This window comes from Lissotriton helveticus, chromosome 7 (assembly GCF_964261635.1).
Source record: "Lissotriton helveticus chromosome 7, aLisHel1.1, whole genome shotgun sequence".
NCBI lineage: Eukaryota > Metazoa > Chordata > Amphibia > Caudata > Salamandridae > Lissotriton > Lissotriton helveticus.
The window spans coordinates 1,592,161,733-1,592,188,365 of NC_136068.1; the positions used below are offsets into that span (position 1 = coordinate 1,592,161,733).

General features: G+C 43.8%; 1 protein-coding gene across 2 annotated transcripts in view; it reads left to right on the forward strand.

Moving 5' to 3' along the window:
- Positions 1–659: 659 nt before the first annotated feature.
- Positions 660–26,633, forward strand: part of LOC144770555 (protein lin-7 homolog B) — a 493,355-nt gene continuing 467,381 nt past the window's right edge. The window contains exons 1-8 of one of the 2 annotated variants that reach the window (XM_078655163.1): positions 665–930; positions 7,934–8,089; positions 12,512–12,574; positions 13,322–13,376; positions 13,502–13,566; positions 19,132–19,194; positions 19,320–19,401; positions 26,012–26,113. In XM_078655163.1, coding sequence (XP_078511289.1) covers positions 7,943–8,089; positions 12,512–12,574; positions 13,322–13,376; positions 13,502–13,566; positions 19,132–19,194; positions 19,320–19,401; positions 26,012–26,113 — 577 coding nt within the window. In that variant the 5' untranslated portion in view covers positions 665–930; positions 7,934–7,942. Of the gene's footprint in view, positions 931–7,933; positions 8,090–12,511; positions 12,575–13,321; positions 13,377–13,501; positions 13,567–19,131; positions 19,195–19,319; positions 19,402–26,011; positions 26,114–26,633 lie in introns of both variants that reach the window. The other variant, XM_078655164.1, reaches the window with a different exon arrangement.

A 26,633-nucleotide genomic window follows, 5' to 3' on the forward strand; every position in this document is an offset into this window, starting at 1 on the left:
ATCACTTAAAAGTAACCCACATATGCAATGAAATGTAGCACATAAATAAGCACACAAAAACAACCTGTAAACTTGGCACAGTGAAAATCCGAGCCTACTAAATTTTATAGGGTGTTATGGAATCAAACCAATTACGAGTTTTAGGGCCAGATGCATCAAAGGGTTTTGCCCATTCTGTGTCTATGGGAAAATGTGTTGATGCATATGGCCCTTAGGGAATAACTTGCCGATTGTTGGTGCTTATGGCACCAAAAACCGCAGGGTCGGTACAAATCTGGACTTGTTTGCCGATAAATAACCGCAGGTTTAACCTGCCGATATTTTTCTCGAAACTTATTTTTTTCACCCAAAACAAACCAATTACGAGTTTTTGGGAGAAGAATAACTTGTGGGTTGTTGGTGCTAATCGCACCAAAACCCGCGTGGTCGGAGAAAAATCTGGATTTTTTTGGTCTAAAAATAACCGCAGGTTTGACCTGACGATATTTTTCTTGAAACTTATTTTTTGCACCCCAAAAACAACCCATAATTTACGAACTAGTAGTCTATTTTCGTTTGTGGATTTATAGGGCTGCCCGCCTCCCGCAACACCCATTGGGTAATAATAAGCCGCGCCCTTCTCAAAGAATGTTCCCAGTGCCTGGCTGTGCTTGGGAGGAGGGGAGTCTTTCACGCCTGCCTTCTCGAGAACTCTTTTCGATTGCACAAGACGTCTCTTTCCTGCTCGCGAAAGAACACTGCGTGGCGCACGCTCAACTGTAACGTGTCCTTCCGGTGGCGGATGAATTCCAGTCCGACGTAGGACGGCGCGCGGCCTGAGGCCTGTCCTTTCTTTCTTGCTGCTGAAGATCCGGAGCGAGAACCCAGCCGGGGCTGGAGCGGAGAAGGCGCTCCGCCTGTTAAGGCCCGTAGTGGAGGCGTCACCGCTAGGTAAGGAGAGGTGCTTATCTATATACAAGCCAACCTAGAGCTTTGGGGCACGGGGAAGGCCTTCGAGCCTCAGCCCCCCGTGATAGGACAAACGCGGCCTTCGCGAGCGTGCAGTGTCGCATTGTAGTCCCCGGACTGCTTCAAATTCGGACCCACGCACTCGCAAAGAAAGCTCGCCGTTGCTATTTGCATCAATCGCCCTTCTCCCTGATTAGTTTTTTTTTAAGTGGCGTGTTGTAGTGAGTCCCCTTGTACCGCGTTAGAAGAGAAGCCCGGACCTCTCAAAAGACGTGCGTCTGCCTTTTTAAGTGTGTTGATATTGCGGGAGGCGAATCGATGATTCCCGTTTGCAACGCGCTGGGTTTCTATAGTGTGCGACTGCTCTTTTACTGCCTCCTCCTTTTCCGGTACATAGTGGCCGTTCCCCGGTGGGCCGGCTCCTGCCACCCACCAACAAAACAAATCCGTTTAGCGCGCGCACGAGATGTTTTTGTTGTTCCACTAGGTGAACCCAGTTAATCATTGTTCCATAACTGACAAAGTTACGCATGGTTTGCCGAGTAGCTTGCCTCATCAGAGGCAGTTTAAATACAATGTGTTCCACTCAACTTGTCCTTTGGTCTAGGTTTGGCCATTTCTGTGAAGCCCGGTAAGTGAGTGCGCATGATCCCTGCCAATAGTCTGTTGTAACTGCCAATAATGGCAATCTCGTTATTACGGAACACATTTGGCCAGATTTACGGACTGGTCTACCACGTCCGTCATTCACTGAAACCGCTTTAATCCCTGCATGCAATCCGTTCCTCAAGTGGATGTTGAGAAAAGCAAGCATGCCCTCTAGGCTCCTTTGGATGGCCCACTGTAAACGATGCAGGCTCTGTGCGAGCCGTGCCCTTTCCCTCGTGGGCGACTGGTTTCGTTTGGTTAGCAAGCGTTTTTTGTTGAGGTAGTTAGTTATACGTGCTCCGTTTGCTGTACCTTGTTGCCACACCATCTTCGGTACTGCGCGTGTCATGTATCCCGGATATTAGTCTGCATTGTCGAACCCCCCCACCTCACTTTTGGGAGTTGTACTCTTTGTTGGTAATTCTACTGTCTGCATACAATGGAGTAATGATTAAAAGAAACAAATGGCTGAAAGTTTATTTTTTGACCATAAACTCAGACCCCCGCCCCCCGAAAAACGGGGGGGGGGGGGGTGACGTATCTTCTCGTGATTAATCTAAACTGGCAACTCTGAACACGCATCAATTCAGACCTCGCTGATATGTTATCCCTTTTATAAATGTAACTGTTAACTGATCACCTTGTGGTCCTTTATTTTATTGGAAATGAGTAGTACTTTAACCCATTCCATCTCCACCTGCACACGCATGCACTTTGACACCCACTTCAAGCCAGGAAGTGAACTTAATTGCCCATCAGTAATAACTTTTTCCAGATTTGTTCACTGCCGTGCCGTTTTAATAAGGTTTGTGTATATTAATGAATGCTCCTCTTGATCAGCAGTTCCCTCTTCGCCCCAGCACACGTCAGACCTAAAAGTTTGCCAAAATGGACACAATTGTGTACTTAACAAAAACAAGCATTGCCAATAGGTCTCTCCTTTGGGACCTTATAAGTGTTTAGCCATGCAGCAGTTGATGTTGTTGCTCAAGGGATATTGAGCTGGATAACTAAACACTTATAAGGTCCCAAAGGCATGACCTATTGGCTATGCCAATGCTTGTTAAATCATTATAACGGACCTGTTTCACGGTAGCTACACCTGTTCTAAAAAGCACGTGACATTATGCTAAAACAAACTTGCCATCCTAAAATAGAAACAGTGAAAACAAGTGAACTAGCAACTGGAACCAGGTCACAGGACCCCTGAAGTGTAGAGCTTGTGGGCACTGCTGTGCCAGGGAAAGCCAAATGTCCTGATGCCCATTTTATTTGGTTCAGGTAATATTTTAGCAGATATCTCCTAACGGTGACCGTTTCAAGGCATATTTGTTCATGAAATGGTGTCTGGTCAGTAGAGTACACAAGGTGGAGTAAGTTTAAACCACTCTCTAGACAAAGACTGCCACTGATTGTAATTGCTTTTAGCTTTTATATGTTTATTCTTAAATTACTAATCCATTAATTACAATGAATAGGACAACCACAACTGGAACATTTGTGGGATATATAAATAGCTTACATCTCAAACAAAGTAGCACGTCTGTTACAGCCACCCACGCACCCCAACATCTTTATAACACAGCAGGCAGAAAAATGACACTTCTGCTATTGTAAAACGGCAATTTATTAAACCAAGGACTTGAACTCAGGCCATCGATTAATGTTGAAGCACAGTACGCTGGCCCATCACCCTCCTGCCCCATCACCCTCCTGCCCCATCTTCTGTGCATGTTAGGAGAAAGAACAACAGATTTACCATCACAAACTAGGAAAACAGACACTATTCACACCAGCAAAACCCTATCATGGCTTCTGCCTTCTCTCTTCATTGGCCGCACCTACTTGCTGGGTTCAGACACCGGAGGAGATGGGGACGAGATCAGAGATTCCCCTACAGTTAGCCTGAAAGATGAAGCCAATGAAAGGCGACGGAGACCAGGTCCTCCCTCTCAATTGAGAGAACCGGACAGAATAAGACTTAGCCAACAGGAAGATAAGGCAGCAGCCTTGATGGGTAATTTCAAGCCATCAATCCGTTTCCTTTTTTCCTTTCTGCCAAGATGCTCTGGTAAACTTGGAGTACCGATCTTGGCTCAGCGACTGTTCGTGTGAACAGAGATCCGAGTCGCTTAGTACTGCCATTCTCCAGCATTGGGCCTTTAATAGATTCATATGCTCGTATCTTTCCACGAAGTGGGAGTCCCACAGAAAACTCAAATAGCAGTAAATCAATTGGTTGTGGGGGAGGCTTCCGCAGTCTAAGGCCTGAGATTCTTTCTCTTCAGAAGATAGGTCAGAACAACAGAAACGTGCAGAACAAAAGGAAAGGCGGGCTGTAAGTGAAAACTCGAACGGGTTTATTCACGCTAGAGAACGGGGGTGTTGCGGTTTAAATTCTGGCAAATGCCAACGTAGTTGGTCTCCTGGGTCTGAAGTTTGAAACTTAAAAACAAAGAAAAAAACGCGGCGCGTAACAAAGTAGCAATCCGCTTGAAACGTAGAAACAAAAAAACACAGCCACGAAACTGAAAGCAACCGCACTGTCATTAGTACTGTGCTGAAAATAAGTTCTGACGGAGTTTATTTATTTATTTATTTTTATTTTGAGAGTTTTATACAGCGCGTACAAGATCTTTGCAGATATCAGAGCGCTTTACAAGTAAAAATACAAAGTAGAAATACAAAGTAATAAAGCGTATATACAAAGTGATATATGAGGTAGTTAGGTACAAGGTGCTAGTTACATAGGTAGGTCAAAGGACATGAGGTAGGTTACAGGTGTGGTAGTGTAGGTACACTGAGAGTAGACAAACAATTGCGTCAATAGCATAAAGTGCGATACCAAGGAGCATATACTTGCTTAAGCGTGTTTAGAGTATTTAGAGTTTAAAGGTGGGCCAAGTTGAGGTGGGTGTGTGCAGGATGTATAGTCCCACAGGTGCGACAGTAGAAGGGATGTAAAGATCGTTGAGGTGGAGAGGGTAAAGTGTGCAAAGTCAACCAGGTGCGTCAACACTATAACAATATACATAATCAACCAGGTGCAACGAGCATTATAACAAAATACAAAGAGTGAGCGTATACAATTACGTAATTCGATAATACGGGTGGTACAATAGGCCAAGGTCGGACAGGCCTTACAGAGCAGATTTATGAGTGATACGGAGTAATAGGTCATGTGTATTTTGCCATGAGGATCGCTTTAACTTCTTTCTTAAAGATTGTATTGGAGGAGATGAGTCTTGTTTCAGGAGGGAGTGAGTTCCAGATCCTGGGTGCCATTCCTGAAAAGGAACGTTTATACGTTTTTTCCTTCCGAAATCTTCGAGGTTTCAGCAAAAGATTGTTTGTGCTCCTAGTAGTTCGGGAGCCACCCGAAATTGTCAACTTTTGAGTGAGGTAGGCGGGTGAATTCAGATGCACAGCCTTGTGTGTCATGCATGCAATTTTCAGTTGAATTCTGGCTTCAAAAGGTAGCCAGTTCAGTGATTTAAAGTCCGGGGAGATATGCGAGTGTTTTTTTGAGCCTGTGACTAGTCTCGCTGCGGCGTTAAGGGACGCTCGTAGGGGTGCCGTTGTAGTTAGGGGGAGCCCGCAGAGGGCGGTGCTCCCGTATTCTATGTGCGGGATGACTATAGATTGAACTGCAGTTTGGAAGTCTTTGGCAGGAAGGAAAGGTTTAAGTTTTCTCAGGGTATTGATTTGGAAGTTCGCTCCTTTGGTTGCCTTGCTGATGTGCTGCTGCATGTTGAGATTGGTGTCAAGTGTTATGCCTAAAGATTTTGCTGAGTCTACTACGATGGGCTGTACATTTAGAGCCGTTAATTGCTTAAGCCATGTTTGAGCCGTGGATATTTTAGCGGGAGGTGAGATCAGGAGGAACTCGGTCTTCAGAGCATTGAGTTTGAGGTGATTCTCAGCAAGCCAGGATTGGGTGTTTCTGATCGTGGTGTTCAGCAGCATGATGTCCTTGGGAGATTGTATTTTGAGATAAAGTTGGGTGTCGTCGGCATACATGTGAAAGTGCACATTAGAAGCCTGTAACAACGTAGTGAGAGGTTCCATAACTAGGTTGAACAGTGTTGGGGAGAGGGAGGATCCTTGAGGGACGCCTAGCGATACAGGTACCGGAGAGGACAGCAGGTTGTTGCTTTTGATTCTTTGTGTCCGGTTGTGTAGAAATGAGGTGAACCACTTTAGAACAGTCCCAGATATGCCCATCCTTGTGTTTAACAGTTCGAGTAAGTTCTCATGTTTAACTGTATCAAATGCTGAGGAGAGATCCAGAAGGATGAGGAGACAGGTATCATTTTGGTCTAGGATTTGGAGGGCATCGTCCACTATGTGAGTCATGGCAGTTTCGGTACTGTACCCTGCTCGGAAGCCTGACTGAGCGTTTAGGAGGTCAAACTTATCTATGTGTTTAGTCAATTGTAGTTGTACACATTTTTCCAACAGTTTAGCGAGAGTGGGGATGTTTGTGATAGGTCGGTAATTGTTTAGATCAGTGGGGTCTGCTGTTGGTTTTTTTAGTAGCGGTGTGACTTGCCCTACTTTGAGGGCGTTGGGGATGGATCCTTGTTGAAGAGAGCTATTGATAATCTTAGACCAGAGTGGGAGAAGCCAGGGGGAAAAGTCTTTTACAGCGTTAGCAGGAAGGGGGTCAGAGAGGTGATTGGAAGGTTTCAGGGCGCTGAGCAGTCTGCCAATTTCTTCTACGGAGTAAGTGTCAAAGGATGACCAAGTAGCATTGTTCTTAGGTTGAGGCACTGCTGTGTGTCGGGGGTTGGAGTACAGGATAGCGTCATTGAGGAGATCGCTTCTTATTCTCTCAGTTTTTTGGATAAAGAAGGCAGAGAAGTCTTCGCAGGAAGGAGTAACGTCCATGGCCCTGATTGTCTGGGGTTGCTCTTTGGATTGTGTTCTGACTAACTCAAACAGTTTTCTTGGACGGTTTTTAGCTTGGGCGAGCTGGAGGCTGAAGAAGTCTCTTTTTGAGCGTTTTATTTTCCTGAAGTAGGCGTTTCTCAGTTTCTTTAGACTTTTTAGGTGCACTGCAGAGGGGGCTGACCTCCAGGTGCGCTCTGCCATTCGCATCGCCCGTCTATCCTCATTGAGGCTTCCGTCATACCATGGGTTGGAAGTCTTCTTGGGCGAGACTCTTTTTAGTTGCATGGGCGCCACCTCATCGATTATTGTGGACATAGTATTTAGATAGTGGTCAGTCAGAAGTTGAACGTCTGTAACGCCGGGAGGGGGAAGTAGCCTATTGCCGCTGTTGGGTGGTAGGGAGTTTGGGTTGAGTTTCCTCAAGTCTCTTTTCCACACTTTGTGCTTAGTGTGTTGAACTGAGTTAAGTCTGGTTTTTTCCTTGATGAGGAAGGAGACAATATGATGATCTGACCAGTCACAGGGTTGGATTGACTCCAGTTGAATAGCGCCCTCTTTGGAGATGATAAGGTCAAGGGTAGAGCCTCTCTTATGGGTCGGGCTGTTGCATATTTGGTTGAGATCAAGTGCGTTGAGAAAGCTTTTGAGGCTGTTATAGAGAGGATGTGTAACTCCACCAGTAAACGATCAAGTCCCGGTGGGCGGGGCCAAAGGTGGACAGGGTGGTAACTAGGCGGGACTATGAAGTTTCCTTTACAATAGAAAGCTAGAGTTTGACCTGAAATATGATGCAAGCCAATGGGAAGAGGGGGCGGGACTTCAAGTCCCCGTCCTCAACCGTTTTGATTACAAGAAGCCCTCGCATGGCGAGGGCAGCGCTGCTATCGCCAGGCAAGACCCAAAAATAGGCATGTTTTATTTGCTACCGTATGCTTTGTTTTTGGGCAACCTGGTGATCTAGCATAACAATGTTTAATATGCATCTGTTTAGATCACGTAGTCAAACGGTTAATCAAGAAATTGAATTATTTCGAATGTAAACATTTTTAGTGTCTAAAAAAGATTTAAGCAAGCACCCCAGTATTAGACGTGTTTTATCATTGGTAATTCGTTTCTTAGGTGTTGCAAATGCTTCTAGGTCTTTGGCTTGTAATTTCTCTTCTCTGCAGGCGACTTTTATCTGAGTCGCTGCTTATTGCTCTAGATGCATCATTATGTACTTGTCACTGTGTATCATAAGTACACCCTGTTTATGACAGTAACTGGTCCAGTTTGTCTCCTACGGTGCCTTGTCTGCTTTTCTTGATGTCTGCCCTGCGTTTTCGTTATTTCGTGAGCCCAAACAGGTGATCTATACAACTGTCACTGATGAGCAGGCAGTTATGATGTCAGTGTTCTTGTGGTAATTTTTGTTGTTAAATGAATGCTATTTCTTTTCCAACAGATTTCCACGATGACGCAGTTCCTACCCCCAAATTTGTTGGCTCTATTTGCACCAAGGGACCCTGTACCGTACCTGCCGCCGCTGGAGAAATTGCCACACGAAAAACACCACAACCAGCCGTATTGCGGTATTGCTCCTTACATCAGAGAGTTTGAGGTACTAATGTTATAATCGTGCTGCTTATCGCATAAAACAATCTATGCCAGAGAGCCGTTTTTCTACTAGTCACTGACTAGCCTACCGTACAAAATCATGGAATTACTGGTTTTGACACTTGACGTTTCATGAGCTCTTTTTTGGGTCACAAATTCATATTAATTTTGTAACCTCAACCTTAAAAATGTTTTTTTTTTAAATGTGGCCCCTTTTGCCTTGTGTAAGTCAGCAACCGTTCCCTCCCCTTTCCCGTACTAAGCTACCTGTACTTGATCCATGCATTTTAGGTCTGTTGCATCCGCCCGCCCACCCCCCCTCCGCACACTTACTTCTTGTCCCAGGGTGCCCCGATGTAGTGTAGCCCCTCTTTTGTGTGAAACCATTCTTACTTTACCGTTTGAGCCACGGTCGCATAAATAGCCCCGCTTTGATCAGATGTATAGGCTTTATCTGCAAATACACATAAAGTGAAGAGAAGTTCTGTTTAGTACAATGGGAATAAAAGTTATGTGAAAACGATACTGCGATGTATCACATCATGCCCCCCACTATACGTGCAGTAGAGACTCCACTTATTTCAAATTGCACTCCTTAACTTAGTGTCTGTTTTACTGGGAAGGAGAAGTCGAGAACCTGTCTCCTCACAGTTCTGCAGTTTGACCGGAAGCCTATGTGAATAGTTTGCCCTCTCTTGAGCACATAGATGAGAAGAGGAGGGCTGCCAGGTTTGGCCTGTCAAGAGATTAGAGTATTAGCATTGTCTGACACCCAGCTGCAGTCCGTTGTCTGGTAGAGCCTAGGCGGCGCTGCTCTGCGAGGTATGCTTTAATAAGGTATGGAATAGGTGCCCCATCCATTTCCCGTCCATCTTTTAATTTGGTTCTGTTACTGTCCTTTCGAAATCGTTGCTTCTGATTGATGAAACGGCTTAATAATCCCTCCTTGGTGTACCGCCTTGTCTACATTTGTACCTCCCATAAGGACTGTTTTTTTCCCTTGTTTTATTGCAGATTCTGCTTTATCTTGTCTGTCTTAAACAGTCAAACACATTTCCGCAAAATTATTTTGCTGATTTTAGACTGCGCACTACTGTCAAATGCAGGTGCTCTGGCGACCCATGCCCACCCCAAATAACATATAAAACTTAGCTAATCTCTGATTGGCATAACTAGTAGGTAGTGAAGAAATACATCCACGGCATGGAAAGTTAATTATCCCCACTGGATTGCAAATTATTGTGCCACCCAGTAGTGTGGCAAAAGAAGGTATGGCTTCATGCCTACCAATGAATACTACCAAAATTTTAACCTGCAGCATGACCTCTCAAAAATAACCATTGACCGGAAAACCCCTTTTTAGGTCTCGGCAACGAGAACTATTGTCGCCGAGTAAGCTCGCAAGGGAGTACAGAGCGGTGCACGAGCCGACCAGGGTCTGTGGACGCGCACACAGGCAGGCAGGCACACACCAGACAGACAGGCACACACACACACACACCCTCCCTCTCTGCCCACTCCCTCTCTGCCGCCCCCCTCTACCCCCACTCACCGGGCTCTTTCCCTCTGCAGCGGGTCAGTCACGGCAGCAGGCAGGCTCGGTGTCTTCTCCGGCGATCTTCAGCTGATGTGCACGCTCACGCTGCGTCTCCTGCGCGCCCACCACGCTGTTTCGCGCCCGTTGATCCTCAGCTTGTGATTACTACTCCTTCTAACCCGGATTCTAAATTACTATTTCTTGGTTCTCTAACTCCACTCTGTTGATTCGTAATAAACTGATATTCAGCACATTTCACAGTCTCGCTTTTGCTGCTCATAAATACAATAAGATTATTTTAAGCAATGTCTACCCTTCTTTTGGTTCTGTGCCTATTATGCTTCGGACTATAGAGTTTTAGAAAGTGTGGTGGACGATTCCATGATCAGTGGTGTGCACAGTGCAGAGTGAGTGTGCAGAGTGGTGAGTGTGCAGAGTGGTGAGTGTGCAGAGTGGTGAGTGTGCAGAGTGGTGAGTGTGCAGAGTGGTGAGTGTGCAGAGTGGTGAGTGTGCAGAGTGGTGAGTGTGCAGAGTGGTGAGTGTGTATTGACAATGTAAATGACAATGCCATTTATTTATGATTTAAAGAAAAAAAAAGTCATGAGCAATGCCAATAGCTCTACCTTTAATGATGCCGAGACCATTGCATTGTAAATGCTTGTTATTAAGTTGAGACATGCTGTATTCGGGTATTGACTAAAATTAGCACTGCCCATTTTACACCTGTCTTTCCAATTGACTCCTGTTAGTGTCCTTTGTAAATTGGTTTATGAAATTGGACAGCACCCTTCAAGAGTTAAGCACTGTTGCAAAACAATTGTCAAAAAAGAACATACATATGAGCAGAATATTGTTTTCCCAAGCGTACATAGAATACACACAATCTTGTAACTTTGATTTTCTTTTATTCAGTTATTATTCTTTATTTTCTTTTTTTGATAGTTGCAAATAGCCGACGCGTTTCGTCCGTGACCGGACTTCTTCAGGGCTTAAAACAATCTTTCTGATTTCTTTTTCTTTTTTTTCACATTAGTCCCGGTCAGGTTTTCCAAAAAATTTCTATTGTTAATTGGAAGGTCATAAACAGGATTACAAATCCTAGTAACAGTCAGTGTAGACAAAGGACAAGAGCAGGTCCACAGTCAGTTCAAAGAGTTCGGAAGTTCTGGAGCCTCGTATTGTGACCAGAAGGCCTGACCGGGACTAATGTGAAAAAAAGAAATCGGAAAGAATGTTTTAAGCCCTGAAGAAGTCCGGTAACGGACGAAACGCGTCGGCTGTTTGCAACTATCAAAAAAAGAAAATAAAGAATAATAACTGAATAAAAGAAAGAAAATCAAAGTTACAAGATTGTGTGTATTATATGTACGCTTGGGAAAAGAATATTCTGCTCATATGTATGTTCTTTTTTGACAATTGTTTTGCAACAGTGCTTAACTCTTGAAGGGTGCTGTCCAATTTCATAAATCAGTTTTCCTGGTTGATAGGTTGCCTATCTTCCGTAAGGCTCGTGTGGGGATCACGTGTCTGGACTTAGCACCTTCTGTTCCTACATAACGCATGGTACTTTAAGAGTAGTGCAGATTGTTCCTTTTATTCCCAGTTCTCTTGTCCTATTTCTCCTTTGTAAATTGGGGCTTTTGATTTGTCAATAGGCTTAGTAGTCACACTTTAGTACTACTTTTTAGGTTGAGCCTGGGCAGCGCATGTGCTGCTCTTCGGCATGCTGCATTGAAGTGTGGCATACACACTTTCCCCGTTTCCCAGCCCATCTTTTTAGGTGGCTCCTATTACTGTCCTTACTTTACATTTGTGAATGGGATTTAGTCCCTCCTTGGTACTGCCATGCCCTCATTTCTACCTCTCATAAGGACTAGGCTTTTTTTTTACTTTTAGTACACGTTCTGCTTTATCTCGTCTGTGAGCTCTATTTTCTTTAATGATCTTCCACTAGTCCACCCACAATGTTATTACTTACCTTCAAGACAGCACGCCACCCGCGTTTATATTTTTAATAGTACTGGCTGCGGGTCTGCTTTAATTATAGAGGCCACGCTGATTTAATTTGCGGGACTGCCCACTTTATAGGGGCTTTGCTTATTTATTTAATTTGCCATCGCAGTCCGCTTTAACTTTGGTGACCGCGCTACAGAACCTTTTGTTTGTTTTGGAGTGAAAGCACCCCATTCCACACTTTGACTTTAATGTTGGGCGCGCCCCTTACTTTAGATGCTGCTCACTGTAACCTGAATAAGGCGCGCAGCGTCTTAAAAGGGGCATGGCCACCATTCAAGTGGTCTCGCATTTGCAAGGGTTTAAGCTATTGGCATTATAATTCTTTTTGGTTTTAAAAGCTCTTGAATGAAAGGCTTTGTCATTTACAATGTAATAGCTTAAAGTCTTGCAAAGGAAATATGAACCCAACTGCTCAATGTCGTTTATGGTACCACTTTTTCCAATTGGGCGCGTGACGTGGGTCCTGCAATTTTCTCTCCTTTCAATCCGTTTCAAGTGGAAGAGATGCATGTTGCTTCCAGGCGCACTCAGAACAATGTATCAACCTAGTGAAACTGTAACATGTATCTCTCTTGTTATGAAGCTGGGATATATATACACTTAGCCAGGCTAGGTGCTAAATTGAAAAAAACACAGTTAAAACGTTTGAAGACAAATGACAGGCATGGTCCATAATATGAAAATGCTGATTCATACAAACATGTTTGGTCTAACTTCTTTTGAGACTTCTAAAACACATTGTTAGTTTTATCCTTCATAAATACTTAGTCCATGCTATTTTGAATATGGTTTCTACTCTGTGGTGCTAATTTCAGATTCGGTCTAAATGTCACCCTTATAAAAATGTCTTAAATGTGACTATTCACTTTACAGGATCCTCGCGATGCCCCCCCACCGACCCGAGCAGAGACCAGGGAGGAGCGAATGGAGAGGAAGGTAAGAGTAAAGTCAAAGAAAAGCATTCGCAAAGGGATCATGTTGCATTTCTTAAACATTATTGGATATATTTTCTGGTTACTCCCTCTGTAATGATAAACGTCTTTATTTGAGGACCAGAAGCACATGTTGACTTATTACTTTTAATGCAGAGTATCTGTGGCTTCGCATTCTTTTTGAACATTTTTCTGGTTTCTTTTCTCTTATCGCAGCTCCTTTTGTCGTTCACTGGTTCAGGGCCATCTAATAACATGCCCTACTGATCTTGAACATTTTCAACGTACCTTTCTTGTCTGTATTTACCTTTTACGCACTAGTGCCAGTTCTGACCAGATATTTAACATCCGCTTTTAGTACGCTGCCTGTTCAGTGTGGGGACGTGAATATCTGGGTATATATTGGGCACAGGCATCCGATAACAGGTTTCATGTTTTGTTTCGTATGTTTTTGCAGCTGCCAAAAATGGGGTCTTGATTATCTTGTATAGTTTCAGCAGACAGGGCCTATTTTCCGCTTAGCTTAAGTTACTGTGCGTTTCTGCTAGGGGAGTTTGTTTACTAGATTAATGCGCACTGAAGACTTAAAGCATTAAGCATACAGAAAACTACAAATGAATCTACATGGTACAGCTCACTAGGAACCCCGGTGCAAACCACTAACTTTTTGTGGATGGATGATGAATTGAGATAAAGTTAAATGAGCATTGCAAGTACTTCTATTTACTGTTATTTTCTGTTATCTTTATAGAGACGAGAGAAAATTGAACGAAGGCAGCAAGATGTGGAGAATGAACTTAAAATATGTAAGTACACTGTGCTGCCCACAAATGATTGGGTGGGTGAGTCTGCAATTCTCAATAGATCAAGGGTTGTGTAGTGTTTTTCCCTGACTTTAAAATTATTAACATGAACTATTTATCTATCTCAGGGGATCCTCACAATGACCCGAATGCACTGGGAGATGCTTTCCGGACCCTTTTTGTTGCTAGAGTTGTAAGTCTGAGATGCTTTAAATTCTTTGAGTTTCAGCCTTGAAAAATGTCTTTACTCTTTTGGCTTCTTTCTTTCCTGGGTGCCTCCTTGTCTTTCATCTGTTTCAGCAGATGTAATTGACCTTTATCTCCTGCCATTTTTTCCTAGAATTTAAAGATGCAGCTGTGTTGTGCGGCTCAACAAAGCGCACTGTGGTGGCAATTTTGAAAGCATTGTATTTGACATGATTATCATGATAGTATAACCTACTTTTGTTGTTGCTAAAACCAGCACTTTTTAATAGGTTATCACATTGCCAAAGCCAATAGCTGCTGCGAAAAATCATTTGCTGTGCCCTAGATGCTGCAGATACTGCCTCAAGGGCAATTAATACCAGCACCCTATGTAGACCTGCTTGGCTGCGTATCTCCGGTTTTAAACCTGAGGTACAAAACTCCAGCCATTTGATGAGACACATTTATTTCGCCTAAATGTTGACGTGTCTTTAGAAAAAATGAAATACACCGATACAGCAAAATCTGTGGGAGCTTTGCAGCAGCAAGCTCCCAGACGTTCTTTTTGTCGCTCATCATCTAGAGGCTACTCCTCCTAAAGTCCCTCCACCTCTTACAAAACCCCTAGCCAATCCACGTTCATTAAGGTACCAGGGTAACAAAGGCAGGCAAAACCAACAACTCCCACTCTGCCTCTACCCTTACCCAATGACTTTCCTCCCCTCCCCCTGATCATTCCACTCCTGTGGGGGAAGACTGCAACAATTCCTTACTGCCTGGACCAGCATCACGTCAGACCGGTGGGTGCGACAAATCATTCAATCAGGTTACTGTCTAGAACATCTACCCCCCAAACATACCAAACAGCGTCCAATGTCCCAAGAACATCTAGCACTGTTAAAGCAAGAAGTAGAATCCCTGCTGCAAAAAAGTGCAATAGAACCAGTTCCTCTGCACCAACAAAACCAAGGGGTTTACGCTCTATATTTTCGGATTCCAAAAAAGGACGGCTCTCTGAGGCCTATTCTGGACCTCAGACCGCTAAACATATACATACAGTCAGACCATTTTCACATTTGCACACCAAGTCCTTCCGCTCCTGTTACAAAGCTACTTCCTTGCTACTTTAGATCTCAAGGACGCATAGAAAGTATCTCAGATTTGTAATAGACGGGCAGCACTATCAATCCAAAGTACTCCCATTCGTAGTCGCAACAGCACCAAGAGTATTCACCAAGTGCTCAGCAGTAGTGGCAGCGCATTTATGAAGACAACACATCCATGTCTTTCCGTGCCTCGATGACTAGCTCATAAAAGCCAGCTCTGAAAACCAAGGCATGGAACATATTCATGCCACAATAAAACTGCTTTACGACTTGGGATTCACAATAAATCACGCCAAGTCCCATCTACAACCATCCAAAGTACAACAGTACCTCGGTGCCACATCAAGCACCTCAAATCCCACTCCAGCAAGGATAGCCAGCTTGCAAACTCTTCTAACAAGGTTTCAGCTACAACACTGCTTTCCAGCAAGAGTGTTCATGCAACTCGTAGGGATGATGGCCTCTTGCATTTTCATAGTGCCCCATGCAAGACTTCAAGTGCGTGCGCTACAAGATGCTTATCACGTCAGTGGAACCAGGCTCCAGGTCAATTGACAGACCAAGTGTTGGTAGACGGTCGGACTCCTCGCTCTCTGCAGAGGTGGAACACCAAAAACCTTTTCAAGGGACGACCGTTCCTAGAGCCAGTTCCTCAGATAATCTTAATTGCGGACACATCGCTCTCTGACTGGGGAGCCCACCTACTGCAACACACCATGCAAGGCAGGTGGACACCGCAACAAAAGTTACTCCACATCAATCATCTGGAGTTACTAGCAATATTCCTAGCACTAAAAGCTTTCCAAAAGCAAGTATCAAACAAAGCTGTGTTAGTCCGCGCAGACAACATGACAGCCATGTACCACATACAGAAGCACGCACTCCCTGCAGCTATCTCAACTAGCACAAAACATGGCCGTGGGCTATACCTCAAAACCTATTCCTTCTAGCCCAGCATGTTCTAGGAGTACAAAATACCATATACCATAGCGGATCTGTTCAGTTGTCAAACGCAACAGTCCCACGAGTGGGAACTTCATATGCAAGTTCTTCAGCCATTCTTTCATATGTGGGGACAACCTCAGATAGACCTCTTTGCCACCCAAGAAAATGCCCAAGCTTCGCCACCAGATATCCACACCCACTGTGGATGAACTGGTCAAACAGATTTGCGTACGCTTTTCCACCTCTACCACTCATGCCACTAGTAGTACGCAAACTACAGCAGCATTCTCTGACCCTCATCCTAGTTGCTCCAACATGGGCAAGACAACGGTGGTACACCACACTGCTACAACTGTCTGTGGCACCACACCAAAAACTGCACCTATCTCCACACCTCTTAACAAAGAACCGTGGAGAGATCAGACACCCAGCTCAGCTCAACTTACGATCTAGCATTCTGAAATCCTAGAATTTGGATATTTAAACCTTCCTCCAGACTATTAATGTCATAAAAGAAGCTAGACGTCCAACCACTAGAGCATGTTATGCAGCCGTGTGGAAACTATTTGTAATCTATTGTCACAACAACAATATTAATCCTTTGGATGTGTCTGTTTAACACATCATAGGATAGTTACTGCATCGCAAAATATGTAACTTAGCCTATACGTCTATTAGACTACATCTTGCCGCAATAGCAGCATATCTGTAAAACAGATATCTATCTCTATTTAGAGTGCCTGCCATTAAAACCTATAGGGAAGGCTTTTAAAAGAATAATTCCTCCCAGAGTACCACCTTCACCTGTGTGGAATTTTAACGTTGTTCTCACGCGGTTAATGGGACCTCCCTTCGAACCCTTACACAAATATGAATAACAATTCTTACTGTGGAAGGTTGCGTTCCTAGTAGCTATTACTTCTGCGGAGAGTTGGTGAACTACAAGCACTAACTATTCAAGAACCCAATCTAATCCAAAATTCTTGCCCAAAGTAATTTCTCCCTTCCATCTCAATCAATCTGTTGAACTGCCAGTTTTTTCCTCTCGCAACCACAGACCGTACCAGAAAGCTCTTCACACATTAGATGTCGAAAGAGCATTGCTATACTACATAGAGGACACAACCCTTTCGTAAAACAAAACAACTTTTTGTGTGTTTCTCGCCACCACACAAAGGTAATCTCTTTCAAAATCTGGGATAGCTAGATGGATTGTCAAATGCATACAGATTTGTTACCACAAAGCTAAACTCACGTGATCTATTCCTCCTAAAGCCCACTCTACAAGAAAAATAGGGGCTTCAATGGCATTTTTAGGGAACATTCCCCTAGATGACATCTGGAGAGCAGCTAAATGGTCTACACCGCACACATTCACAAAACACTATTGTGTAGATGTGCAAACCAAACAACAAGCTAATGTGGGCCAGGCTGTTCTCAAACATTATTCCAAACTACTGCAACAGATAGGGGTGGTCGCCGCTAAGAGTCGGTACTGCTATACAATCTATGCACAGTGTGCAATCTGCAGCTCATGCCTCGAACGGAAGATGCTACGTACCAGTATGCATCTGTTCTTGGCATGTAGAGCTGCAGAGTTGCACACACCCACCCGCCTCCCCGGCTACTCTTGTCTGTTTCAGTATCTTAATTAGATACAAATTACATGGGCATCCTTCCTTTTTCTTGCAAAGCTCCATTTCCCTAATGGCGAAAAACAATCTGGGAATGGAGCCCATGCGCAATGTGGTCCTAAGGAGGAGTCACCTATCTCATGACTTCCAAAGAACTTTTCAGGACAACAACAAACTGCAAACAAATCGAAACACTTTACTTGGTGAGCAAATTTTAATTATATTTACCTAAACCTGAATACCAAACATTGTTTATGCGCTATATACGAACGAGTAAAACTACATGTATCTATAAATGACAGTGCACTCACCACTACCAGATCATGCTTTAGTAAAATATTTATAAAGTTTTTAAACATGAACTGGGAAATATTACTGCTCCTGCCCAGATGACAATACTATTAGGGAACTAGGAGGCAAGGCAGGGATCTTGTGTACCCTTATTATACTTGTAGCAAACGTTTAGTCTAATATTTTTTTTTTTTTTTTTACAGCCGAAATCGTGACCTTGCATATTTGAATGTACTCTTAGGTGATGATAAACAAAAAGGCGGCTCCATGGGGCAAAATATTTGCCTAGGATTTCACTATTTGAGACCAGTTTACTGTCTTGTATATTGGTTGGGTAGTGTAGATTATTCAAGTTAGGAGACCTGCAGGTCTAGTAACATTTTTATGATTTCTCAAGCCCTTCCCTCATTCAAACCACTTTATGAACATGTGGAAGAACAGGGAGCTGACTGCAGTTGCTGGTGGAGACCTGTGAAGATTCCTTAAGCGTTGGGGCTTGCTCCCACCTGTTTCCAGGGCAAAGTAGACTTCAATGGTCAGATGGCTGACTACCTGTGTGGCTACAGGGCCCAAACATGATGCAAGAGGTCTTTTTCCTGAAGAACCCACCTGACCAGTTGCACCTGGACTGGGCCCTCCTGGTGTCATGTGCTAGTGACCCCTGACCCCTAAGTGTAACTGTCTGCAAATTGGTACATCGTTTTAAAAAAATATATATATTTAAACCATCAAGCCGATCTGACCAAGTTGCAGCTTGGTCAGATCTGGTTCCTCCTGTTTGGAACCCTTCTGCATCACCAGCTCTGTTTCAGCGGGCCTTTGAGAAGGTGACCTGCCTAGTGGAACCCTTTGTATAGCAGTCTGTCGCCTCCTCCCTCTGGAGGATTCTGAGCTCTGAAGAAAAGGCTCAAGTCTGAACATTGGAGTCTCAGCGGGGCTCCGTCCAGTGGTTTTTCTCTTTCAAGGGAACTTGCCTGCATCCAGGTCTGTTCTAGGGTTTAAACTTCCAGTTCTGAGAAGTCGTAAGGTTAAATCTGACTGGGATGAACTTGGGTGGCGTGCCTGACCTGTGCTCCATTTTGGTCACACCTAGGTCCTGATTCTCCACTAACCGTTACTACTGATTAGTGCTTTTTCTTTTTCATGGTGCTTGTGCTCTTAAATCTTTTAAAATTCAGATATCCATTTCCCCCGTTTGACTTTTTTCATAGTCATTTTTTTATTACATTTTACTCTTTTTATAAACTGAAGTAGTATTTTTATTGTTGTGATTTCAATATTAATTGTTTTGGCACTTCCTAGTGCGTTAACCTGTTTTGTTTAAAACCGGTCTGCTCTTTGCCATAGCTACCAGAGGTTGAGCTGAGGTTTATTACATTAATTAAACCTTTGCCTAGGAATAAAAGGCTAGTGACTTTTACTATTGGTGGATGGATTGCCACCCAGCGCAACTAATAATTCACTTTCTGACAGCCAGTACTTTGCTGTCGGTACTTTTACATTTACAGGGTAGGGCCATGGTGCATTAAATCACGTTAAAAACATTTCAGTATTAATTCAAGTCTTTTAATATACCAATTTTTGTTTTCTTCCCAGAACTACGATACAACTGAATCAAAGCTGAGAAGAGAGTTTGAGGTTTATGGGCCGATCAAAAGGGTATGAAGGAACTTATGATGCATTGTTAAACAAATATTTTTTTTGTAATGGGAGTTCAGTGGAATGATGTGTAGGCATATCTGCCCTCTTAAGGCACTTATTGTATCCTCTTCTTCCTCACACAGATTCACATTGTATTTAACAGGCGTTCAGGGAAGCCGCGTGGCTATGCTTTCATTGAGTATGAACATGAGAGAGACATGCACTGTAAGTTGCCCTTCCGGGGCAGGCCTTTAAATTTATTATGCATGTGTTTGTTCATAACGCAGTGAATATGAAGCCCAGTTTGGGGTAGGGGGTTGTTAAAACATTCAATTTTTTCCCTCAAGTTTGTGCTGTTCCTGAGCGGGTTACGTTGTCTCTACTATCCACAAGTGTGATGTCAGTTAGGCCCAAGCCGAAAACTGCATCCAAGTATGCTTTAGGCAAAGATGTGCCATAAAACTTATAACAGGATATCCCCTCTCCCCAACACGGCCTCTCTACCGAAGTTATAGGCTATTGCTATCTCCATCGAAGAACCTAGAAAGCAAGGCACTTGAATTCACCACTTTGCTGATGCGGTTTGCAGCTTGTCAAAGTTAGTAACGCCACCTCTAAGGGACCCTCCTGCATAGCATATTAACCGATCTGCCTAATCTTCTTCCTCCACTTCAAAACACCCAATGTAGTACTTTAGTGCATACAAAATTAGTAAATCTTAACACCTACCTCCGCCTCGCTGCACCAAATCCAGCCAGGTGGACCCTGGGCTGAGACTGATAATAAACACCTCTTTGTAGTGGAGCTAATTTAAATGCACAGTTTTCAGTGAAAAAGGTGGGTGTAGTGCAGGCCTGCATTACTTTTGCACTTTCTTGCATCATAAACTGCTGGTGCAGTTCTTTACCAATTGAGTGACTAAAGCACCACATATCCAAATTAAATGTGTCCAAAAATATCCGTATCACCTCCCCCTGTATTTGCGGTATAACCTGTACAAAACTCGCTCTGTGGTATAACTGCTTTTCCAAAACTAAATCCTGTTTCCGTAAGTGACATTGTTGAGATAATCTACATTTAGTTTACATTTGCACCGCTTCATATAAAGCACGAGATGCTGTTTTCAATGCTAAATATCTTAATCATTCAACCTCCACAATTACCCCTTTGAAAGTTAAGATACATTGCTTTTAAAGCAGTTTACATGGGCACGGTGTATACCCCACCCGTTTGCCTCACTGCACACGTACAAATTCTCCCATCTCCCCTAATACACGTACCCATCGTTGTGTTTAAGTCCACTGCTCACATTTATATTTTCTAATGACCACCCTCTTAATCCCCTTTTCTGAAAATCTTGAATTCTCCCCTGTAACTGTAGAGCTAAGACACTCGTGCTAGTGGCTTGGTTTATCCCCGAGGTAAGTTTTGACAATTCAGAATTGTAATGTTACTGGTCTTGGGTGGAGGACCCAGATTCCAATATGTGGCAGCTGTGTAATTGCGGTGGGGGGGTGTACTGGTAGCCTTTTGTAAACTAGGTTACTGGTGATCATCTGTTCCAGAGTTGGAAAGCAATTGCAGTCTGAAATTAAACTTCTATGTAGCTATAGTTTCTTTGAAGGACCAGTTCGAATGGGTCTGTTAATGTTGCCTGCATTTTTTACCTCTTTATTTAGCGGCCTGTTATTGTAATCCGGGTCCCACACCTGATATGCAGGAGATGGGCAACTGTCCTTTATAGCACAAGATGGTCTATTGTATCTTGTGTTCAGTCTAGCCTTTAAGTGCTAATAATCTCTTGGGCGGTGGGAGGGTCAAGGTAGTTAGCTGTTGCATTGGATATCTGTTGCCCAGCTCACATTTGTTTGTATAAATGAGCCTGTTAATGGATTACTGTTTAAGAACTGTACCCAAAGTGCAATATGAACGGGTGTATTAATTGTGTGTTCTTATTGTCACTGCAGCCACCATTGTGATGGCAATTGCCACTGCTGGCTTGCAGCTGATGCTAATGCTCCCCTTTACAACATCTCATTGTATGGTTGGTATATGGGTTTGTATGATGGGTAAGACTTTGCAGCACCAATGCACAAAATATATATATATATATATACACACCAAACACTTAACAGGGAGTGCAAGGTTGCAGTGCAGGCGAGATCCCACATTTCTTCCCCTAGCACAGTGAGCTGGGTAAGATCTGTATGCATGGAGGGATGGGCGACCTTTGGTACTCACAGGCTCCGCGTGTTGCTCTTTACACGGGTATGCGCAAGCCTTGGTGCTGATAAGAGGCTGGTGTGTGGAGCATACTGTTGGTGCTATGCTGAACCGTTAAGGGGGCAGTCTCTGAACTACTTGGTAGTAAGTCGGCTGGGGTTTTGGTGTTGAGGGATAGTTAGTTTAGATAGTGAGCGCATTTTCCAAGTCTTGGCACCCGTAATGCTTACTTTCAGATTGCAGAGCTCAAATGTGATTTACATGTGATCTCTCCCCACTAGTTGTGGTACTTAAAATTATCCTGCTGACTCCCAGAGCGCCACACACTTCTGACTCCTATCTCTGCAGTTTTGTGTTTCTATATCATCTGTAGAGGGAAGACTTTAAATCTAGCTAGTGGAATATCCTTTTAGGGTTCCCATTTTAAAACCACTCATTGCTCCTTTTATCTAACTAAGTTCCCTCCCTCGCGTGCACTTGTCTTCCAAAGAGCCATGCGGCCCCAGCACTCCCGATCAACTGAAATCTGCTTCATTATTAGTCATTGTGGTGACCTTTTCCAGGACTTGCTGTGAGCAAAGGACTGATTAAAGTGCCCTCGAATCGTTGAGTTTAGGAAGCTTTCCTCTTTCTCCTACACATGCTTTGTCATTGATCTGCTCTCCGCTGCACGTATGCTTTCTTAATTGATAGAAAGCATATACTTGGCTCGCATGCCATTTGAGCTCTGCAGTTTTAAGTTTGGTTACGGGTGGGTGGTGTTTGCGGTATTTTAAATCTCCCTGACGGTGAGGGTATATAGGCAGGCTGGGCATTCCCAGTTGCCTGTTCCGTTCGAGCTGCCCCCTGGTAGGTTGCAGTCATGGAAGCCGCCTCAGGATTCTGGTATCTAAGACTACAGATTAGTCTATTGCCAGTTCCCCTCCCACGCCCCAGAGGTTGGGTTCTCGAAAGGACTAGTTTAGGTTTAGAACAGTTGAGGATACTGGTGTAATCCATATTTGGAATCATGCAGTGGGATTTGTCGAGCGTAGTATATATATATATAGTTGTAGTTTAGCTTCCTTGAAGTACTTTATCACCACATACACTTATCTTTTTAATTTAGAAACGTTTGTTTATTAACATTTCTGCTCAGTTGTTGAGCGTTGCCCTTTAAGACTATCATGGTAGGGGCCATTTTCACACAGCCATAGGACTTCGGTCGGAGTGCAGCACAACATCCAAAATAGCTAAAGTAAAGAGTAAGGAAAAACGTGTGAACCCTTTTCAGGGGCGCATATTACTTTCCTGCACAGCAACTACATGTGCGTTGCAGTAACTCGTAAACAGCCAGTGACTGTAGAAAAGGCATTCCCTGCAAATTCTGTTGACGGTTAGCATAGTAAAACTAGGCTCTGCAGTGCCTTCAATGGCAAGAGGCTGTAATCTGCTTTGCTTGAGCAGATCACATAACGGGGACCTGGAGCCCTTACTTTAATCACTCGCTCAAAAGTTTGAGTAGGCAAGCTTACCTTTAAAAGGTAATGCTTATGACAGATGTTAGTCGTGGTCATACACAATATATAATAACGTTCAGTAGTGCCACCAAAGAGTGCTATGAGTACCGCTGACACTAGATTTTTTTTGTTTCGTAGAGGTAGGAAGATAAAAGGTGCACCTCCTAATTAGTGTAGGCTTTATAATTGGTTCCAATCCCAGAGAGTTCTATTCTAATAAAATGACGGCTTTGACCGGGGCTAGAAGTTCTTTAAGTTACTTAGCACCTACAGCACTGTGCAAGGTTCAAAACATATAGTCAACTTTACCTTTTGTTTATTTGTAGCAGCTTTCAAGTAGCATAGACAGGCTAGTTTACATCTTTTTATAAAACCAATTTGATGCTGGTTATAAAGGTGAAGGTAAGATTAAACGGGCTCAGGTAAGCTACCGATATCTGCCAGTGTGGGACATCTTGTCACCTCGCCACGACCTATGAAACACCACGCAAACGGAGGCTTGTATGGAGCAGAAACCAGTCGGCAGTGGTAAAATCCATCTTTTATTTCTGAAACTGCACCTGGAAAGTAAAGCTGTGCTCGGTGGGAGGTGGGCTTGGGAAGGATTGGAGTTTGTGCTACATTTGAAGCCCCAATGTACAATCGGGCTGTTTTCCTCCCTCCCTTTCCCTTCCTACTTGCCAAGGTGTTGTTTTTGGACCGTAATTGAACATCATTTATTCTTCTGAGTGGTTGTGATTTGAAGTGTCGCAATTGTTTTCACTGGATTGTACAAGAGTCCTGTGAGCAGACTTTTTTTATTTTAGAGATCTACTGTTTTCTAGTTTGTGCCTTCATCTTATTCCTTTTAACACTAGTAGTTTTTCTTGGCCTTAGATTGGGTCTTAGCTTAGTGTCTGGCTCTTGGATACGTTCTTTAGCTCCAATTGTAGCTGCCCTTCCTCTTTAAGCCTTTGTAAGTTGCCAATACACTGCTATCTGACTGTGGTTTATAACGACTCAAGGCTGTGGGACTTCCTGCTCCCTGTGCATACCAGCTTTTTTATCCTTTTCGTAAGTGTCGAGTGGTGATTTCTGCCCATCCAGATACTTGTTCATCTGGGACTCTGTAGGTTGGAAAACGATCATTTGGATTGCCTTGAAAGTGGGGAGTGAGGGTCCTTTCACCCCCTTCTGCTTTCCTGCAAGTCTCCTTTTTGCATATTGTGCTGGTAAGATTGGCAAAGGTGATCCTAGTCATTGGAGAATGTTAATGGCCATATCCTTGGGTTTGTCCTGGATAAGGTGAGTGTCAAAGAGGGTGTGGGAGGGGGGGGGGTAGATCTGTGGTTCAAGGGCTTTAGACCAGAATTACCTTCCTGTTAGTCCGTTGAGGCTGTTTGTCCCTTGGAAAGGAAGCTTTCCATTGGCTTTCTTTCCTGGCTGCATCATTCTGACGAGTGACTGCTGGTGAGCATAGGAACGGCCACTCCTTTCAACCCAGGCTGCCGGGGCAGCCCTTCGAACAGAAGGAACATGCTGGAGTCCGTGGCTTGATGTCTTGGAGCAGCAGGTTGTCCTGCCAACATTTCCATCAATCATCTGATATTGCAGTGAAAATAAAATAAACGCGAGCTTTGAAAGCCAGGTATTTAAAAGTAAAATCGTGGCAGCTGAGACAGGTAAGGCCAGCAGAACGTCTCGCTCAGCGGCCAAATATAAACCTCCAGCACCCAACGCTCAGAAACTTCTCTTGCCAAGATAGCATCCTGAATTCGTTTGGCCATAACATGACATTTTGTAAGTAGTTTATCAGGTAAATCTTTTTTGTTTTAGTGGTGCGCTGTTTTATTTTTTTTATTTTCCCCGCCCTTCAGTGTTTTATCAGTTTGAGGGACCTTTAATGGCTTGCTACAAGTCGGTGGGCGGGGGGGGTGCTAGGGATGTTGTCTGTGCGTTGTCTGGGAAGAAATGAGTGAGCGCTTTCCAGGAATAACACTACAATTGGAACTGCAGCCATTGTTAAATTCCATCGCAAAATTCTGTTTGTGTTTGGAACAGTTGTGTGCGTGTTTGAATGGGTCGTGATTTAATTGTGCGAAAGGCAAACTGGGTACGCAAAAAATAAAATGCTTTGCCGGGCGCCAATTGTTACCGGTTTATTGGCATTATAATGTTTGTATGGAAGTGAAGCCTGGCGAAGCCTATGGGCATTGCTCAGGAATGAAGTGTTCTTCCCTTCCTTGCTACTCCGTGTAATTTTTTAGGTTGTACAATTCGTTTCAAAGAAGCATTATGCCAGTTAACTAACTAACTCTTTTCTTGCAGCTGGGTTGTAACTGGGTGCATTCCATGTTTTGTGGGTAAATGATTGGGATGTCTGCCTTTTACTGTTCCTCCAAGTCTTTGTTTTTGGTTAACGCTGGGTACTCCCTTTGCTTGTGAAAAGACTCCAGCCCCGAAACTCCCTGGTTACAAGCATGGGCTTTTCTAACCTGTAAAGCCTTAGTGTTCCCATGCACCGATGCTCTTAAGTGAGTTTTCGATGGAATTGACATAGTTGTCACTTGCACTACAAATTGCCCTGTAGGGGGCGTAGATCTTGAATCATGTGTGCAGTTACGTTGACAAGTAGTGCATCGGTTGTATCATCCCAGCCACTTTTGGTAAATGGCTTTGGAAGCATTATTCATGCTGGTGTCACTTGAAGTGAGTACACTAGAGCGCTTCATCTCATTGGTGTTGCGGCTATTTAATCGCATAAGGCGAGCATTACCTAATGTAGCCTGTGCCTATCGCTGGGTATTTGGCTGCCCTTTTTTGTGCCCAAACCTTTAATGCTTCGCCATCACTCTGGAGGAGCCATGGTGGTTGGTGAGTGCTAGTGATTTTTTTTTTTTTTTTTTTTGCTTCCCTCGTTCATCAGACCTCCTCTGGGCCATTTCGCTTGTGTGATAGGTGTTTTCAGTGGCGATCTGTTTTGAATCACTGTGCCTTTGTTGCAATTTGCGATAGCCTTGGGAGACTGACTCTCTTGGTATCGCCCCACGTTTGTTTGGGTTTGGCGGGGTGGGAGGTGTTTCTCTACTCACTGGCTAATTTACTTCCCCATCCTTCTGGATGCAATCTTACAGCGGCATACAAGCATGCGGATGGCAAGAAAATTGATGGAAGGCGAGTGCTGGTTGATGTTGAAAGAGGGCGCACTGTAAAAGGCTGGCGGCCGCGCAGGCTCGGTAAGGATTTCCAGATTTAATACTTTATGGAACCACACGGTTTAACCTGTACAGGTGCGATTGTATTTCTTGGTTTACAAAGGCTTTTTGGGTTTATATGTTGCACAGTTCTCTACAGTGCAGTCTTCACTAGTGTGGCCTAACCATACAAGAGGTCTGGGACAGCCTTTCACAACTGCTACTAGCTGTATGCATTTTAACTTTTAAATGGGCTAATTTTACTACGGATTTTAAAAGTTCTTTGAAGAAAAAATCTCATGGATCTAGCCTCCGGGTAGAGGTCTTAAACCTCTGGCCTATAGTTTCTTATAGTGAAGAATTGGGTCTAATGTTTGCACAATTAAAATTCCAATTCAGCTAAAGGGTACGTTTACAAAGTCAAAACTTGAATTTGCAGAGTCTCGCACAAGTGGTAGCTTTCTTCAGATTAGCATGCTTAGGTGAGTTCTTTCTCGGCAGGGAGAGAGGGTTGGGACTATCTTTGGGGCGGGAAGGAAAAGCTGTGACTACGCTCGTTTTA